This window comes from Notechis scutatus, chromosome 4 (genome assembly GCF_049901735.1).
Source record: "Notechis scutatus isolate UNSWTSFEM ecotype Mainland chromosome 4, rNotScu1.2, whole genome shotgun sequence".
NCBI classification, from domain to species: Eukaryota; Metazoa; Chordata; class Lepidosauria; order Squamata; family Elapidae; genus Notechis; species Notechis scutatus.
The window spans coordinates 23249587-23268427 of NC_142012.1; the positions used below are offsets into that span (position 1 = coordinate 23249587).

The 18841-nt window shown below is 37.7% G+C and overlaps 1 protein-coding gene across 3 annotated transcripts in view; it reads right to left on the minus strand.

Moving 5' to 3' along the window:
• The window catches only part of TBCK (TBC1 domain containing kinase), a 92643-nt gene that overhangs the window by 34491 nt on the left and 39311 nt on the right, over positions 1-18841 (minus strand). For all 3 annotated transcript variants that reach the window (XM_026668655.2, XM_026668656.2, XM_087962938.1), the window contains exons 16-22: positions 18761-18823; positions 16659-16785; positions 15206-15256; positions 13082-13165; positions 12544-12629; positions 10705-10741; positions 6761-6922 (exon numbers count right to left, since the gene is read on the minus strand). In XM_026668655.2, the coding sequence (XP_026524440.1) occupies positions 6761-6922; positions 10705-10741; positions 12544-12629; positions 13082-13165; positions 15206-15256; positions 16659-16785; positions 18761-18823 (610 nt within the window). The remainder of the gene's footprint in view (positions 1-6760; positions 6923-10704; positions 10742-12543; positions 12630-13081; positions 13166-15205; positions 15257-16658; positions 16786-18760; positions 18824-18841) is intronic.

Consider the following 18841-nt stretch of genomic DNA (forward strand, 5'->3'; position numbering starts at 1 on the left):
ATGGCTTGGATGTTGACCTCGGCGTTGGTGGGGCACTTCGTATCGGGGTCAACGCAGGCAGCACCATATCCGGATATGCAACAAAAGTACTTCCTAATGGCAAGCCCCCCCACCATTCTCCCCATTTCACATGTTTTAATATAGGCCTTAATTTGGGGGGAGGGGCTTAATTTCATTTTGTGCCTATAAAACATGCTGGGACTTCCTATTGGGGGAGAAACAGGGTATTGTTGGAGAAACAGGGTAATAAAAAAGGAACATAGATATGACCTGCAGAAATTCTTCCCCTGTGTATTTTGTTTTGGGATATATAATTCATAATTTATCTGATTTTAAGCAGTGATCTGCCTGAAGAGATCCCATCATATGCTCCATTATAAATCCAAAATGCTTTTCCAGCTTTGCAATTACTGCAAATACCTATTTCTTTGGATATATCTGTTTCTTTGGATGTGATGCAAAGAAAAAGAAGTTTGTAAAGCACTTTTCCCTTTGAAAATGATTATGATATCCTCTGGATCAGAGGCTGCACACCAGACAGTCTGAGGAGCCAACTGGCAAACAGCCACTGGAATAGAACTGGAAGGCAACGAGGCTGAGCAGGAAGGGCTGACTAAGATAATGAGGGACTAAGCACTGGCAGGATGCCTACCAGAGGAACATACTGGCAGCTACAGAAACCAAAACAAAGATGAGCAGCATGTTTTGTTGGGAGCAGACGACAACAAAAACCTCTAATCCAGTCTATTGGACTGGATTTATAGAATAACTGAGTTTAGGTAGTTCAAAATTAGCCATTACTAATCAAATGATCTGTATGAAATACAATTCAAAGCATGACTCAATGTGAAGGGCTGAAGAAATCCCTCTCTCTCTCTCCCCCCCCTCTCCCTCTCCCTCTCTCTCACAGCCTTCCAGTTTGCAGAGAGAAAGCGTTTAAGAAATTCATTAGAAATTGAGGTATAAGAAGTAACGGTACTGCTGCCAAAAGATTCTTAACCAAGCACAGATGAAGAACCCATCAAACTATTTAAAGAAATAGTTTAAATGCTGCTTTGTGTCAACACCTATAAAACTGTGGCGTAGAGATTGGGAAAGATCCCTATTCCTATTCTAAAAAAGCGAAATATTTGCAAGATGATATGCAAACTATCAAACCATTGTAATAATTAAGAAAGAACAGATACATATATAAACACAGAAATGACAGATGAACAAGCCAGTTTCAGGAAAAAAAATAAGGGGCATGAGATTGTTTAACTAATATAAGATGGATAATCGAGAGCAAGAGAACATAAGAAGGATCTTTATCTATGCATTATTGATTACAGGAGCTTTGATTGGCAAGATCATACCAGGATGCAAAATATATTAAGGCATGGATGTATTCTGATTCTTCTTCTTAGGAATCATTATAATGGACAGAATGAAAGAACTGGATTTGAAAAAACAGACTGGAAAACTAACTAAGGGAATGAGACACAATCTGGATTACTACCCATATCTGTTTAGTTTGTAAAGATTTTACAGACACAATACAATGGCTGTAATGAAAGAGATTGCAGCTGAAATAAAAATTGAAGGACAAAACATCAACTGCCCGAAATTCTGTAGAGATTCTCAGTCATCCAGGTCATAGTTGTCCCAACGTGCTTTTTTAAGGAGTCTACTGGACTTTCTTATTTTTTCTTTTTCTTTGAGGATGTTTTGCTTCTCATCCAAGAAGCTTCTTCAGCTCTGACAGGACATGGGGAATGGAAGGATTTATATTCCTTGCAGATAGCTGGTCATTTGCATCCTTTTAGAGCAGGGGTCCCCAACCGCCGGTCCGTGGACCGGTACCGGTCCGTGGAACAAGTCTTACCGGGCCGCTGGTTGCTGGGCGCCGCCATCTTTTTTTGGTAAAAAGTGCTTCCGGTGAGCTTTTCCGGGTAGAAAGCTCACCGGAAGCACTTTTTCATCAAAAAAAGATGGCAGCGCCAGCGCTTCCGGTGAGCTTTTCCGGGTAGAAAGCCATTTCTACCCAAAAAAGCTCACCGGAAGCGCTGGCGCCATCTTTTTCGTCAAAAAAAGATGGCGGCACCCAGCTGATGCCGGTACCGGGCCGCGGCGTCAAAAAGGTTGGGGATCACTGTTTTAGAGGGTCACTGAAGCACTTAGAGGTCATCTGAATAGTGCGCTCCTGGTTCCTATAGTCTACAATTTTTTCCCCTCTGTAAATACATTCTACACCATTCAAAGGGTGTTCATCCCAAATTGTATAGCTAAAAGTCTGTAGAGATTCTCTGCAATCCAGGTCATCCACAATCCTGTCAGAGCAGAAGCAGCTTCTTGGATAAGAAATGAAACGTCCTCAAAGAAAAAGAAAAAACAAGGGAGTCTAGCTGCCTCCTAAAAAAGCACCTTTGAGACAACCATGATCTGGATGACTGACTAAAACATTAATCAGCATTGTTTTATAAACATCATGCAGATCAGGTGGAAAACATGAATAATTACAAGAATGATCAGCCTTAAGTTAAATGGCATCTATTTTGCAGTTCATGGCATTACAGAATGTTTTTGATAAACAGGTGTGTGGAAACAAATCACTTTCCTTCTCTACCAAAACCAGGTTTTCTACCTCATACTTGGCTGCAAGCTATTCAGTATTGGCAGCTGTGAATAGCTTTCGTTTCATAATTTCATTATACACCTTTGATGAAGTTTTGCGATCTGTTGTATAAACATATCTGCTTCTTGCTGCTGGTCAAAGCCATCAGACATACGTAATTCAAAAATTCATAAAGATAAACAAAACTCTTGTACAAACATCCAATTCTTATGTCTATCTGTGGAACAGAAATTGTAAAAAAAAACCACAACCTAATGTTCTGTGTCTAGTTCCTCCATGAAACACTGAGCTAGCTATTTGATACTTATTCAGAAAAAGTTAGCTCCATTACCACTTGCTACTGGAACTGTTTACATATTTGAGCTATTTTTAGTATCTGTACATTTCTTGATACTTCATGATGCAGTTGCTGCAAACTAAGTATGTTTTAGAACACATGGAGGCACACATGTAGCACCTTTCTACAAAGCACCCATATATTTTCATTGAATGTTGCTACAGCTATGGAAGAGAGCTTCAGGTTTCTGGGAAAATATGAGCCACCCAGAGTTGGTTATAAAATGAGGATGGGGTATAAATGTTTAAATCAATCAGTCAGTGCCTTAAGGACATGTAAAAATCTGCTAAATGCTTCAAATTACTCTTTTGAGTCTTTAAATTGTAAGTGTGCCACTGTCCTATTCTACATTGTCTAGATTCAAGAAACAAATAATTTTAATCATCAATATTAGAAAGAAATACTTAATATTCAAAGGAAACCTCTTATTCCCTCTCTTTAAATCGAATGAGCCATGGCAGGGCTTTCTTTTTCACAGGAAGCACCTGTGAAAAAAGTGACATTGGGGAAAAAATGTGTAAATGTGTAAAAAAATGTGCAAGTGAGATTTGCTAAAACGTCTCTCTTTACTGGCCAATATCTACAACACAAACAAAAGTATGAATAGAGAATTTTAAACTGGCAGTGACATTTTGGGGAAGATCAGGTAACATGCTAATTAAGAAGTATGGTTAGGATTAAATTATGCATGCTATAAGTAAAATATCTGCTGTTTTGGCTAAAGAATTCCAAGGGGAAATAGTTGATTCTTGAAAATGTCCTTCTGTAACTCTGTTTTGAGAAATATAAACTACATTTTATTAAATTCTGGGCTTTCTATGGAAATAACAGCTTGAAACTTAAAGCTTCATTTCATATTTATGTGTGTACAGGTGAGTGTTGTGGCTCCGGGCTTGGATTCAGCTCCTGTGGCTGATATGAGTTCAAGTGAGGAGGACATGGCAGAAAAATATGAGCCGGCAGGGCTCAGTGATGGGAATAGTAACCAGGATGAGGAGATGGATGTGACAAAGGAAGACAGACCTGAAGTATTAGAATTGTCAGGACCTTTGACCTCCTCTGGTTCCTTATCTGATCAACAGCCGGGAATGGCTGATAGGGAAGTTTTGAGAGAGTCTTCTAGTGGAGATGAGAACTTGGAAAACTTGTGGTTAAATGTAAGGAACAGAAGGCGATTAAGGAGGCAAACCCAGTTAGAACGAAGGAGGAGGGCGAGTCAATAATTAAGGAAATTAGCACGTTGCCTCAATGAGTATAAAAGGACACAGCTGGGCTGGTAAAATTTGCCAGGAACAAAGTGACTTATTGCGTGAAGACGTTACAGCAGAAGCTCTGAGGCTTGAGATTTTTGCCAGGACTGGTTTGCCGAACAGAGCAAAGATTGTTGCTGTGGATTGTGATTTATGACAGCCGTTATCTTGTGAGACTTCTTTCTGTTTGATTTACTTTTGAAACGGCTGCTTTCTGTTTTGCTCGCTTGAATTTTGAAGGGGAGTCATAACAGGTGAGTATGTCTGTGTACATGTCACTACAACCATACAAGGTGAATACGAGTTTTCAATTCCAGGATTACATCAAATGCTGATGCAGAATACAGTTCATGTGAATACTTCCCTTCCATGAAGCCTGTCTTTTCCTCACACCAAAGGAGAATCAGATTGAATGGCAATGAAACCATTTTGACTGCAGTGTGCAACTGAATTAATTTACCCTAGCTGCTGAACTTTGGTGACACGAGACACTGAGGACCTGCACAAAAGCCTTCTTGGAGTGTTCTCACCCAAACCTTGTTCCAAGGAAACAAACACGAAACAGAAGTAACAGAACACCTTTTAATGATTCTTTACGAATTCCGTTCCTTCACGGTTAAATGGCTATTTCAAACTAATTGTCTTGGATAAGAACAAGCCTTGCCAAGCTGTGCAAGGCTTCCAAGAACACTAGATAAAGTTACTAAGAAATATTTCAAACACAAAAAGTCTCCAAACACCAACCAAGATATTCCGAACGTCCTCCAGGCTTGAGTACAAAAACTTCTTTGCTTCCTGCAAAGAACTCCAGTTTCTCAGCTGGCTTTTATCTCTTAAGGGAGGGGCCATTACCTTGCAGCCTTACTCCCAAGTCGCTTTGCTGCTGCAGCTGCTCTTTCCTTTGATCAGCCCTGCGCGCATGTGCACTGGGCACAGGCTCCTCGGGGACCTCTTCATCACTGCTGCCAGCCTCCACAAGCTCCAAAACAGTATTCCACTCCCTGATGGTCCTGGCCCCATACCTTCATCACACACAGGCCCCTCATATGAGTCCTCGCACTCTGAGACCTCAGCCATCCGCACCTGTTGCCGGTGAACCACAACACGGGGCCTTTTGCAGACCACCAAATTCATATGGTCAGTCCTGGTTCAAATTGTCTTTTTCATCTGGCCTTGCCAATGTCTACGGTAAGTAGGAATTCTGAAAATTATATTTATGCACACCAGTTTGGCAGCAGTTATTCTACACTGTGATCTCAAGTGTATGGCACATCTCCTTTGAAGAGAGACTTGATGTAAACTCTTAGGTATTTTTTTGAATGACAGTTAAGGAGAAATCACTACAGCATACCAATGACTACAACGTCAATTCAGTTACACATAAATTCACAGAATGAACTATTTCAGAACTCTAGTTCAACTAAGAATGGCTCTTTAAAATCTTAGTTAGGAGCCAGTCCCAATCATTTAACAAAGATCCTTAGTTCTTAGATGGTTTTAAAAGCTTTAGTTGGGATGCCAAGATTATTTAAATAAGATGTTAAAAAGCAAACCAGGGCTCACTGGAATTCTGGTTCTTTACCAAAAATAGAATTATTCCTAAAAGAGGCCCCTTAATGCCGTAATTCCCCCCCCCTTACTATTATCTAGGGCATACTTCTTACCCAGGAATTTTCTCATGTAGTAATTTCAACTTGTCTTGCATCTTTCTTAGAAATAAATCCCAGAACCTTTGAGATTATAGTCTATGTTCAGAAATTTCATAAGAAATTTGCAATCTAGTATGAGTCTAGTATTACCCCAAAACATTGTACAAACACTTCAGTTTGATGCTAAGTTAGATTTGTTTTGGCTTGAGTGCCCTTCATATATGTCTGGGAATGACCAGGAGAGATAGGAGGTAGAACTACATTCAACAGGTAAAAGATGTAGTCTGGACATTCAACAGGTAAAAGATGTTTCGGCCCACAGAAGGGAAGATGGCATGGGAAACATTTTAGAAAAGAAAGCTCAGAATCTCCTTAGATTTACAAAGAGTAAAAAGAAAGAACGAGAGGTTTACTTTCAGTCTTGCAAGGTTCTTAATCATACAATAAAGCTAGTTAGTATTCCTGGTTGTGCTTCTTGTCTGCACTGCTTTGCAGAGCTAACAATTCTCATAGCAACTTAGAGCCCCAGGATTATAGGCAGAGATGGTATTCAGGAGGTTCTGACCAGTTCTGGAGAACCAGTAGCGGAAATTTTGAGTAGTTTGGAGAAGCGGCAAATACCAGGATACATGGCCTTATATATTAGCATAGCCACAATTAATTCAGGTACCTCATATTATTAACATATACACATAAAAGTGCATAAAAAAGAACTGAAGTACACTTACATAACTTACCTCTTTCAATTTAAAAAAGGCTACCTGCAGCCAAGTAAAAATCTATTCAGTACAATGTAATTACCTGTTCACACTAATTCTTTCCTATTCAAATTTTAGAAATTAGGAATATATATCAAGCAGAACAAAGGAGAGCCAAGGAAGATATAAGACTGATAAAGATAATACTGTACCTGGTAAATCAGAAAACAGCAAAATGCACTCGTTGAATCCATTGGAGAGAAGACGATCCCTCAGCTGCTGTAGAATAGCCACCCCAATGCAGAATGGGAAGGAAGAATTTCCCAGTAGTAACGTATCCCACAGATGAAAGATTTTGTGCAAAGGAAAGACATCTGCAAGGCAGCCAGCAAAGAAATATCAATTGGGGAAGAATAAGCTTTCAGGTTTGTTTCTTTGTTTCTGTAATGCTAAAAAGGTAATCAGGCAACAAGCACAAGAGAGTACAAAAGATTTAGAGAGATTTCTTTTTCCCTCCTAGAATGCAGATAGCAAGGGAAGATTCCCCAATCCACAATAAATATAAATGAGAAGAGCCTCTAAACCAGTTTCTATTGTGTATCTTATCTTAGATAGCAATGTATGGCATTATGCAAAAGAAAGGCCAAAGCACGAGGGTTTTAACAGTGATCATTCATGAAACCCAATCATATCTGGATTGCAAAATGTACTAAGGGACAGTGTCTTGAAACCAATTAATATATTTCACCAGGCAGCAATGAAAATAGCACTGAAGAAATAGAACTTGGGTAAAAATTAAAAGAACACGAGCAAAAGATGAAGAAGACAACATACTTTAAGAATGAAAGCAAACATACATATCCCAGGAAAATGTTGCAGGATCCAATAGGTCACCGGAACTGGAGATTTTGTCTTCTGAGTTTTCAGATTCATGATGGAGACCATCCTCAGGGAATTTCTCTCTACCAGAATGGTTACAGAAGACTAAACCTCTGGTCCCAATGACCAACCCAGATTGGATCCTGCAACATACATTTCACCTATTCACCAAGGTTGAGTTTCAGTACAGTTTCATCAATGGCCCAAAATAAGTAGTTCATCTAAATATTTGGGAGGTAGGCAAAAGCACATTAGTCCGATCTTTTCCTAGTAATTCTTAATATGATAATACCAAAGAGTGTTGACAAGTAGGGTTGGCAACTCATCATCAGTAATTTGGAAATACTCCTTTAGGAACGGTCACAAGAATGTGACAACAGTATCCATCCAGGACCATTTAGAACTACCACATCTTCTCATGGGATCATGCAATGTTTTCTAAGGATATCACATTATCTTAAGAGAAGTCCTAGCTGCTTTAAAGAGTTTTGTTCACATCTATTTAAGCTTCAGAGCATCCTTATGGAATCTGGATTCAGAAACACTGCACAACCCATGTCACACTCAATTTAGGCATGGCTATCAGTATCAGAAAATACCTGAAGTACTATTTTTGGAATACTGAAGATTGTTAGATGGTCCTGCTGTCTTCTTCCAATCCAGATACCTTGTTTAAAGTCAGTGCTGCATTCAACTAATGAGACTGTATATGTTTATTATTCTTTTTAATTTAAACTGATGCAAGGTTCTATCATTTCCTGATCTGGGCAATGTAATTATAATAAAGTGGAACAGAGAAATCACTTGGAGGAACTAAATGTTTCATTAGTTCACATGTTACGCAAATAAGAATTTAACGTGAAGGACTTCCTTCTTAGTCCTCTCATATAGCTGGAATGAATTGTAAACCCCATCTGCCCATTTTATCTAAACTAGGGACTTGTGATGTAACGGTAGTTTTTATCAGTTTTAAAACTAGTCAATCTTGATTCTGTTTGCCTATTTCAGATGAAATCACAGCATTGATGAAGAAAAAAGCAGAAATACTAGCTTCTAAAATTCTTCTTTGGATAAAAATAAAGGGGAAAGTAGGATTCATGGTCACAAGTCTTGTTGAAGCCTGATGTTAAAATCAAGCAGTATTCTTAAATCTGGCACCCTTGGAATTTGATGGACTGGGCAAAACTGTAAGTTGAAGCACAACATTTCTTGAGAACAGGTTTTAGGGAAGTTGCATACATCGTAGTTTATCTTGAAATACTGTTATGTCCATTGGTAAAATGTAATTTCATAATATTGGATTAGATTAGATTACACATACAAACACACACACACATACAAGGGGTCCTTGGTGCTCTCTGAGTTTGCTTGTTTTCTTGCAGAGGTTTCATTACCCTTAACTAGTTAACATCATCAGTGCTACCATAGTAAGGAGTGCTGTTTGCTGTCAGTTTATATTCTGGTGATTTGCCCTGTCAGTGTTGGTAGGGACAGTCTTCGAGATTCTTTGGTTGGACTGTTTACCGATGGCTCTTTGGCCATTTCTTAATTGGGGTATTGCTTACTTGATTGTTGTCCTGAAGTTAACCTTAGACTTAATCTATGCTGATCTGAGTGCTGATTGCTGGTGGAGAGGTGCTACAGTCTTTTCCTCTTTGGGGCTGATTGATTGCCTCTTTTGCATGGTCTATAGATTTTATTAATGCCTATGTGTCTATTAATGGCTGTTTTATCAGAGTGCCAGGCTTCTAGAAATTCCTTGGCATTTTTGGACTTGGCCTGATCTAGGATTGTTATATTTTCCCAATTGAAACTATGATTAAATCTGTCTATATGTTGTAAAATTAAAGAATTTTCTTCATGTCTTCTGACCAGTTCTGAAGAACCGGTAGCAGAAATTTTGAGTAGTTCAGAATACCACCTCTGACTGGCCCCGCCCCCAATCTATTCTCTGCCTCCTAAGTCCCAGCTGATTGGCTGGGTCTTCTTTTATTGTCCTGCATAGGAGAACGGGGTTGGAAAGCAGGTTAGTGGGGTGGGGAACGAATGGGATTTTGCAGTATCCTTCCCCTGCCACGGCCACCAAGCCATGCCCACAGAACCAGCAGTAAAAATTTTTGAATCCCACCACTGCTTCTGACTGCCAGTTGGGTGTTCATGGATATGTTCTGCCAGTCTTCTGCCTATACATGTACTCTGTGTGTGTGTGTGTGTGTGTGTGTGTGTGTGTGTGTGTGTGTATAACATCAATAACACTCCAAGTCCTTTATAAATTAGAACAGTAGCTTGTACTGCTGAAGATATTTCTTTTTGTAACATGTTGATTTACAACTCTCCAAGGCAACAAAATATCCACTTTAATATTATTAATGAAATATATACTGCCACATTCATTGATTTGATGCCACATACAGGAGGAGATGTAGTGTGATCTTATAATCGCTCCACAGTTACTGGTTGACATTAACATAACAAGGAAATAGGGCCAAATAATGTTGCATTTATTTAAAAGATGATGTTCTATAATATGAACCTCAATTCCTAGAGGAAGCCAAGATCCAGAGGTTAATGCAGCACTTTTCCTCTACAGCTGGCATTTTCTGAATTTAACTACACCATGTTAGGCTAATTGTGATCAAGCCTTTGGGTAATGGTTACTTTATAATTAGATATTTTAAATTTGAAATCACACCAGAATTCACAGTATGTAACAGTACTGTGTCATTTATAACAGTAGGTGTTATAAAATCCACTTTTTCTTTAGAAAAATCATTTACTGTTTATAATTTGTAGACATACTGCAAATCTCATGTTAAGTATGAGTCTTATTCCACACATTTGGAGATGTCTATAGAATAATTTCTGGAGAATTATGCACAATTCATTTACTAAAATGAGTGCAACATATTGATATAGTTTTTCAACATACTAATATATTTCTGAAGAACAAATTGAAAATTTAACTGAACATAAAAGTGAGAATTTCGTGGAACATGTAAATGGCAGATAGAGCAGCAAGGGGAGATATTCAGGATGAAAATATATCATCTTGAAATATATATGATGAAATAATTCTATTTTGCACTAATATTGCTTGATATGCAAAGTTATACCCATATTGCTTAAAATGCACAGTTATATTTATTCACTGGGTATATATAAACATCAATGAGTATTTAGTGTTTAATGATAATTATTGCCCTAAATTGGAGACTGCCAAATAAAAATATTAAAACGTGCCTATGATAAAGAATGAAAAATGAGAAAAGATACTTACGTGTGAACATTGTAAGAAACCAAGGAATAGCATATAGCTATAACAACAACAAGGGAGAAAAAAATATGTTGTTAAGAGTAGATCATTGTTAATTTTCAATCACATCAGTGCTGGAATATCTGTAAGCCTAACTGATAACATACAGGAGAAGTTTAAATCAGGATTGTAGTTTTAAATCTTTATTATGACATCCTACCCAATCTAGAATTCAAAATATTTGAACCAGAGTCTGATTATATTTTAGTGCTGCATATAAGACAGCCCTCACATAATGATCACTCAATCTGCAACTGTTTAAACTTAACGATGGTGCTGAATTGATAATAGTGTATTATTATATATATTTTTTCACAAATATTGTAATTATGATTTTAAAACCTATTTGCTTGAATTCAGGGTTTTTAAAATAAGCTTAAGCTTCAGAAAATCCATCCTAGTGTGCACTATCTCTAGATAGCCATTAACCGAGGAGGTAATTCTGCTTCTTCCATCTACGGTTTCTACTTTCATCAACAACTACTTTAATATTCTTTGGTGTGGGGAGGACTTCCTGAACTTTTCTTAGTGCACACTGCCCCCTACTGGTCTCACCAGGTATAAGCAAATTAACAGCACAGCTCCCTTTCTTGCCAAGCAATTATAAGATAACAGGTATAAGTATAAACATAGTTATGGATACATGAAATGGATACATACAAGAAAAATTAAAAAAGAAACAATAGGACAGGGACGGTAGGCATGTTGGTGTGCTTATGCACGCCCCCTACAGACCTCTTAGGAAAGGGGTGAGGTCAATAGTATCCCTTTATTGTTCTTCACTATACAATGGGCAGTAATAAAGTGTGATCCATAATTAACAGAATAGTTATATGTTTCTGCATTAGGATGTTCCGTCCAAAATAATCCTTTGAATATTCCCCTTTTTAAGGATTTTTTTTTTCAAATTGCTCAACAGAGAACAATTTGGGAATACAGAATAAAAATCAATCTCATTTTATACCACTGTTTTCCTTCTGTATTTTTAATCGGTATATTTGATTTTTATTTTCAGGTGCAATGAAATCTCATAAAAATCAAGAGGTAGTGCCTGCCTGATCCTTCTTATAATTTCCATATCATTTCTTTAAGAAGAGATTGGACAACCTTTTGTCTGAAAGAGTTTCCCGCAAGAGCAGGGGATTGGACTAGAAGACTTTCAAAGTCTCTTCCAACTCTGTTATTATATTATTCATAGACAAAATTAAGGTAAGGGAGCATACATGGAACATCCTCTTCAAGCAGGAGGAACCCTAGGAGGAGGGTTGATTAATCAATGATCTGACAGGATTAATTCTCAAGCATGAAAATAGTATTGCTAAGTGTATATACTTCACTGTGATGCATTCTGGAAATATTTTGTTGAAAATCATATCAAATGGCACATCTTGCAGAATTTGACTGCTTGATAGCTGCTATCAAGAATTTGATTGATCCTTGCATTGAATTTGTTTTGGACCACAGTATGTGGATATAGATGATTCAACATTCTGCTTTTTCTGCCTGTATTAAAATATATAGGCCGCGGTGGCGCAATGAGCCGTGGTGGCGCGGTGGTTAGATTGCAACACTGCAGGCTATTTCTGCTGCCTGCTGGCTACCTGCAATTTGGCAGTTCAAATCTCACCAGGCTCAAGGTTGACTCAGCCTTCTGTTCTTCTGAGGTGGGTAAAATGAGGACCCAGATTGTTGGGGGCAATAGGCTGACTCTGTAAACCGCTTAAAGAGGGCTTTAAAGCACTGTAAAGCGGTATATAAGTTTAAGTGCTACTGCTAAGTGGTATAAGAAGCATTTGCACTTACATCTGGGATAAAACCAATTTCATTGAGGTGGTTACTCAGTTCAGGATCATGGAATGCAATCATCTGGGAGAATACTGTAAGATATTCTGGAAGAAAGATAAAACAGTAAGATTATTCAGAAATGATTTCAGCAAAAATTCAGCCTCGTGGATTTTGCTTTATGGAATCACCATTGCAACAGAATTCCAGGAAAGAGTTAATAAACTCAAAATATTTACTCCTAAAATAATTCACAGCAGAAAAGCAAAATCACAGCAACACCACCAGGAACACTATAAAAACTATGAATAGAATCAAAATAAGAAATCAATGCGTTGCTTTATTATGGATTTCAAAACAAACTGCATACTGCAATTCAGCAACTGCAGCTGTTTCAAGTTAGTAGTAGCTGCAGCTTTGCTGTTTTTAAAAAAAATTGTGGTATGGTATTTTCCAATTGATCTCAAAGCAGATTATAAATTTAAAACTATAAAAGATAAATCATGTATGTAGGCTTTTAAATGCTTGTTTTAAATGAGATTTATAGCAGAAAACCTACCTTGAATAACATGAGAATTATCCTTTAGAAAGAAATTATAGAGATATTTTGGTATAAAAGCAGACATGCAGGAATAGGCCAAAGCTAAAAAAAAAAAAAAAGAAGAGAGCTTTTTATCCAACCATTACAATTGTTAGAACAAAATGAAAACAATCTTACACTGTTCCTATTAAATAATTCTGTAAAACTTAAAAATACAGGTAGTCCTTGACTTACAACTGATTCATTTAGTGAACATTCAAAGTTACAACATTGCTGAAAAAAGTGACCGATGACCATTTGTCACAGTTGCAACTGTTTAAGCAGTCAGGTGATCAAAATTCCGATGCTTGGCAACTTGCATGCATTTGTGACCGTTGCAATGTACTGGGACCATGTGATCACCTTTTGTGACCTTCTGACACACAACATCAATGAGGAAGTCATATTCCTTAACAATTGGGTTACAATCAATTAATCAATCAAACAGAAGAGAGCTGGAAGGGACTTTGGAGATCTTTTAGTCCAACCCACTACTCAAGCAGGATATCCTATACCATTTCGCACAAATGATTACCCAGTCTCTTCTTCAAGATCGCCAGTGATGAAGCAACTACAACCTCTGTTCTATGCAAGCTGTTCCACTGATTAATTATCCTCACTGTTAGGAAGTTTCTCCTTAATTCCAGGTTGCTAACGCTGTAAGGTTTCTAACTTAACACCTGCAGTGATTTCACTTAATAATTGTGGCAAGAAATGCTGTAAAATGGGACAAAAAAAATCTTTCAAAGATTAAGCAAACTTATAAATACACTACAGTTGGTCCAGATTTAAATATGTATAAAAGAACATTTATACTCTTAACAGTGGAATTCAGCTAATATGCCTTAGTCTAAATCCAAATGAGGGTGAAGTTTCGTTCTCCAAGATTGTAGGTTTACTTTCCAAATGTTTCATTACCAGGCTAGGTAACATCTTCAGTTGAGTTTAGGGGATGTCAGTGTTAGTGTTCTGCTGTTTACCTCAAGGTGTGAGTGTGTCAAGTGATCATCCTACACCTAAGTTACAGATATTCGCCACTATTGCTAGATCCAAGTCTCAGAAATCTTATTGGAAATGCAACAAACAGAATTCTTCATTAACATTTATATCCCACAAAAAGGTGAAAAATTACATAAACCCCCATGCATAGACCAAGTATGACAAAACAGCTATTAGCTGAAGTTCTATAATTTATCTGATTTCACTATCTAACTTATTTCTTTCTTTCTTCAATATGGTCGCCTATTATTCACTGAGTGATTCTGGGTAGCTAATTCAGAGTAAAAACACTTGACTAAACTAAAGCTATTTAAAACATTCCATGCTAGAGGCAAATCACACCTCACATGGTCAAAGGGCATAAAATAATATCCTGGTCCAATACTGGGAGAAGAAGCAGGGGTCTTTCTAAAAGTAACCCAGATTGGGGCAATCTGAATCTCAAGGGATGTGATCCCATAGGGTAGACAGAAATGTCCTATTTCCTGACTGCCATAAGGTGACCCTAGTTCAGTGATCCCCAACCTTTTTTATGCCGCGGCCCGGTACCGGCATCAGCTGGGCGCCACGGCCCGGTACCGGCATCAGCTGGGCGCCGCCATCTTTTTTTGATGAAAAAGTGCTTCTGGTGACCTCACCGGAAGCACTTTTTCATCAAAAGATGGCGGCGCCAGCTGCTCGGTGAGCTTTTCCGGGTAGAAATGGCTTTCTACCCGGAAAAGCTCACCGAAGCGCTGGCGCCGCCATCTTTTTGATGAAAAAGTGCTTCCGGTGAGCTTTCTACCCGGAAAAGCTCACCGGAAGCACTTTTTCATCAAAAAAAGATGGCGGTGCCCAGCAACCAGCGGCCCGGTAGGACTTGTTCCGCGGACCGGTACCGATCCGCGGACCGGTGGTTGGGGATCCCTGCCCTAGTTAACTAGTTAACTAACTAACCCAGAGTATGCCAATAACTGCAGTTATCCCAGCCTCATGCCATGTATTGTGAGCAAACTCATGAACTGCTCTGTAATATGCATGAACCTTGTGAAACCGAGACATAGAGCTAATCTGGGTTTCATACACTGCATGCATGAATTCAACATTCATAAAGACAAAGCTTACCTTCATTGTTGAAATTCAGATACAGGAAAGGTGCACAAAGGGAATCAAGACCTACAGGGAGATACTAATATTATCAAAAATACTGCTATCAAAAATAAACAATCAACAGAGTTTGAGAATATCCAGAAGAGAAAGATGCACATTGTTATACAGTCAAATATTCTGCAGAAGGTATACAGTAGGCCACTTGCAAAACTATCATATGTGAGGCAGTCACCAAGTAAATTGTTACATAAATCCATGGATTTGGAGGGGTGGCCATTTATGACTATCTTCTGAAAAGCTTCATATATTAAACAAATCTAAAATCAGAAATTTGGAGCTTAATCCTACCACACTTATAAGAAGACTCAATGCTTTCAGTCATAAATACTAGAGTAGCTTCTCTGAAAAAATATGATCCATCCCAATAATCTGGATCATTCTTAGCTCTAAGCCAAAATGTGAGATATGGGGCCCTAGCCATCGGCTTGAGAACAGTTCTTCTCAGATATGCATAGTTATATTCAGGATATGTGGATAGAGTTATATTTGAATATTACTCTCTTTAGCTATTAAAATAACACTACAGTTCTAACTAAGAAAGAATACCTGCCAAAGGTCCCCACTTATCAAGACATATGACTGAAACTGAGCATTCTCTGGAATGGCTGGTTTCCCCTTTCCATAAGGGCACCCAACTCTCCCTGGGCACTCTTCCACCTGGGCACTCTTCCGCTCTTCTTCAAGGCCTTTAAGATTTGATTGATGTGGAGCTTCTATCCCTCAGAAATGATCTTATTATTCCTTAACTTGATTGCATTCTTAACTGCAGTTATATTCTATAATAGTTTTATTATACATTATTATTTTACTTTGAATGTTATATTGACTTTGACTGTTCGTCTTGTATTCTGTCTGTCTATCTATCTATCATCTATCTATCTATCTATCTATCTATCTATCTATCTATCTATCTATCTATCTATCTATCTATCTATATGGAGCCTCGGTGGCACAGCCTTCCATCCTTCTGAGGTGGGTAAAATGAGGACTCAAATTGTTGGGGGCAATATGCTGACTCTGTAAACTGCTTTGAGAGGGCTGTAAAGCACTATAAAGCGGTATATAAGTCTAAGTGCTATTGCTATAGTGCTTAGAGTTAATTGACCAAAGTGGTGTATAATTCTATAAATCAATTATTAAACTTACTCATTGAAAGCAATGCAAGAACCAACTGTTTATACTGCAAGTATACATACATACATATATGCATACATACATACAAACACACTAGACACACACGCGCGCACACACACACACAGAGTTTTAAAAAGAGCCGATAGAAGGAACTAAGACTAATTACCACATCATTTGTACATTTTAGCTTATTTACTAGGCAAAATGTATAAGGAAAAATATATTAAAAACTTGAAAAAGGTAATTGCTAGTCACAAGAGCCAGCTGGACTAACCTTGCCAGTATACAAGATCAGGATGAGAAACTACCCAGGCTTTCAAAACCCGCCTAAATTTTGCATGGCCTTCTGGCGACGACAGTAGTTCATCATACTGATGACAGCGAGGGATGTCAACTTCAATCTATAATGTAAGCCACAAGAAGAAGCATAGGACAAGCCATAAAAGAAGACTAGGTGCCCAATGCATCTGAATTTCTACAGTTCAAATTGAGGAAAAAGAAGGCTTATTCTAGGCTCCAAATATCAGGCCTGGGAATATTTGGGAATGCATTTTCTAATGAGTATAAATAGCTTGAATAGAAAGACAAGATAGGAAAACATAGAGAGAAACAATGTAAAGACTCACTATGTGTTCCTTAGATGCTAATTGAATGCCAGTGTTTCATACTTTACCTTGCAATAGTGCTCAAATCTTATTTTCCAATCAAGATCAATTTGTATTTCTATTCCTTGTAGCAATGGACTTACAAAGGACCTAAAAATGCTGACCCAAACTCTCCAAAAACTTGAAATATAATTACTAGGACTTTTCCCTTGACCCCAATTACAGATTGAACTGAAACAAGAGCATCTGAAGTAATAAAATCCTATTCTATGCACTTGAGAAAAGATCAAAAGGCAGAGTTCTGTCATAGGAGAAATATGGGGGTTTATTTGCCCTTTATGCATAATATTCAATTTCAAGAAGATTAAAGCCATTAAAGCCAAAGAAAGGCAGAATGAAACCAAGTTTTTGTTTTCTTTATGATCTTACATATGGGGATGCATATGGGGATAAACTAGAAATGGGTATAATGGGTATAATTTCATGGCCATCACCACCATTAGTTTTATTATAGTCTTTCAACTAAAAAGCTCAAGAATAAAACTTTGTAAATATATAATACATTGCAGGCATAAAGAAATAGAAGTTCTGCTTAACTTTAACAAAAATCTGTCCTATTAATTCTATTCCTATAGGCTACAGATGATCTTCCATAGCTAAATATTTAAAAAGTTACTGAATAAATGATACAACTCCAACGATTTGACTACATGTGATACTGCATTATAGAATTGGCTCTTACACAAAACATAAGAACTCTATAAGATGTGTCAACCTTCTGATTGCTTAAGAGGCGGTTATGGGTGCTTCTCATTTGACACATTTTACACTTTGTTATGTAAGCTTCATTGATTACCACTATGCCTCTTGGTTCAGTTCTTACAAAGTTGTTCATGGCTTGGGACCTGGTTAGTTTTACTATTATCTCTCTATATTTGTATCTCTGGCCTATTAGATTTGACAGGACAAAGTCCTGTTCATCAGGGAGTATCATCTGGCAGGACCCAGGAAGGGTTTCTTTTCAGTTTTATCATCCATCTCTGGAACAATATTCCACCTAGAGACTAGACTTCTCCTGACCGTGCTAACTTTTCATAAATCCTTGAAGATTTGGTATTGTTATGGAGTCTTGGGAGATGGTTGAGCCTGTATAATGGTTTATTCTTAGGTTGGCTATCCTTTCATTTTGGCTGCTGTATAAGTTGTTTATAAGTTATGGTTGGCTATATTAATTTGGAAAGAAAGAAAGAAAGAAAGAAAGAAAGAAAGAAAGAAAGAAAGAAAGAAAGAAAGAAAGAAAGAAAGAAAGAAAGAAAGAAAGAAAGAAAGAAAGAAAGAAAGAAAGAAAGAAAGAAAGAAAGAAAGAAAGAAAAAAAATCCAAACTGTACCCAAGGTTTCATTCCAAATATGCTAAACAGAGTAATGATAGTTCCATTGTGATGGAATTTCTATAGTAGCAATGCTATTTTATTAATAAATAGTAGTAAGTAGTATTTGGAAATAATTCAATGTGTCGGGCACAAAAAAAATCAGAAAGCAAGATGGTTCACGTAACACTCTCTACAAGAATCTGAACTACCAATGGTCAGAGTAAATTGGCGGTAGATAAAGAGGCAACGGAATTCAAGGTGGACTGGACTTACATCTCTCATGGGAGTGAAAAGACTTGAGACTGATGATGCACTTGATGCCTCCCTTGGGCTCAGCCTGGTCATCTTGTACATAATCATTCCAAAGGCTTATGGCACTTAAAAGTAACAAAAATCTTACCTGTCTGTCTGTAGGAATAGGAGTGTCCTTATCAATAGAATCATATTTTGCTTGAATATCTCCCTAAAATGAAGACACTGT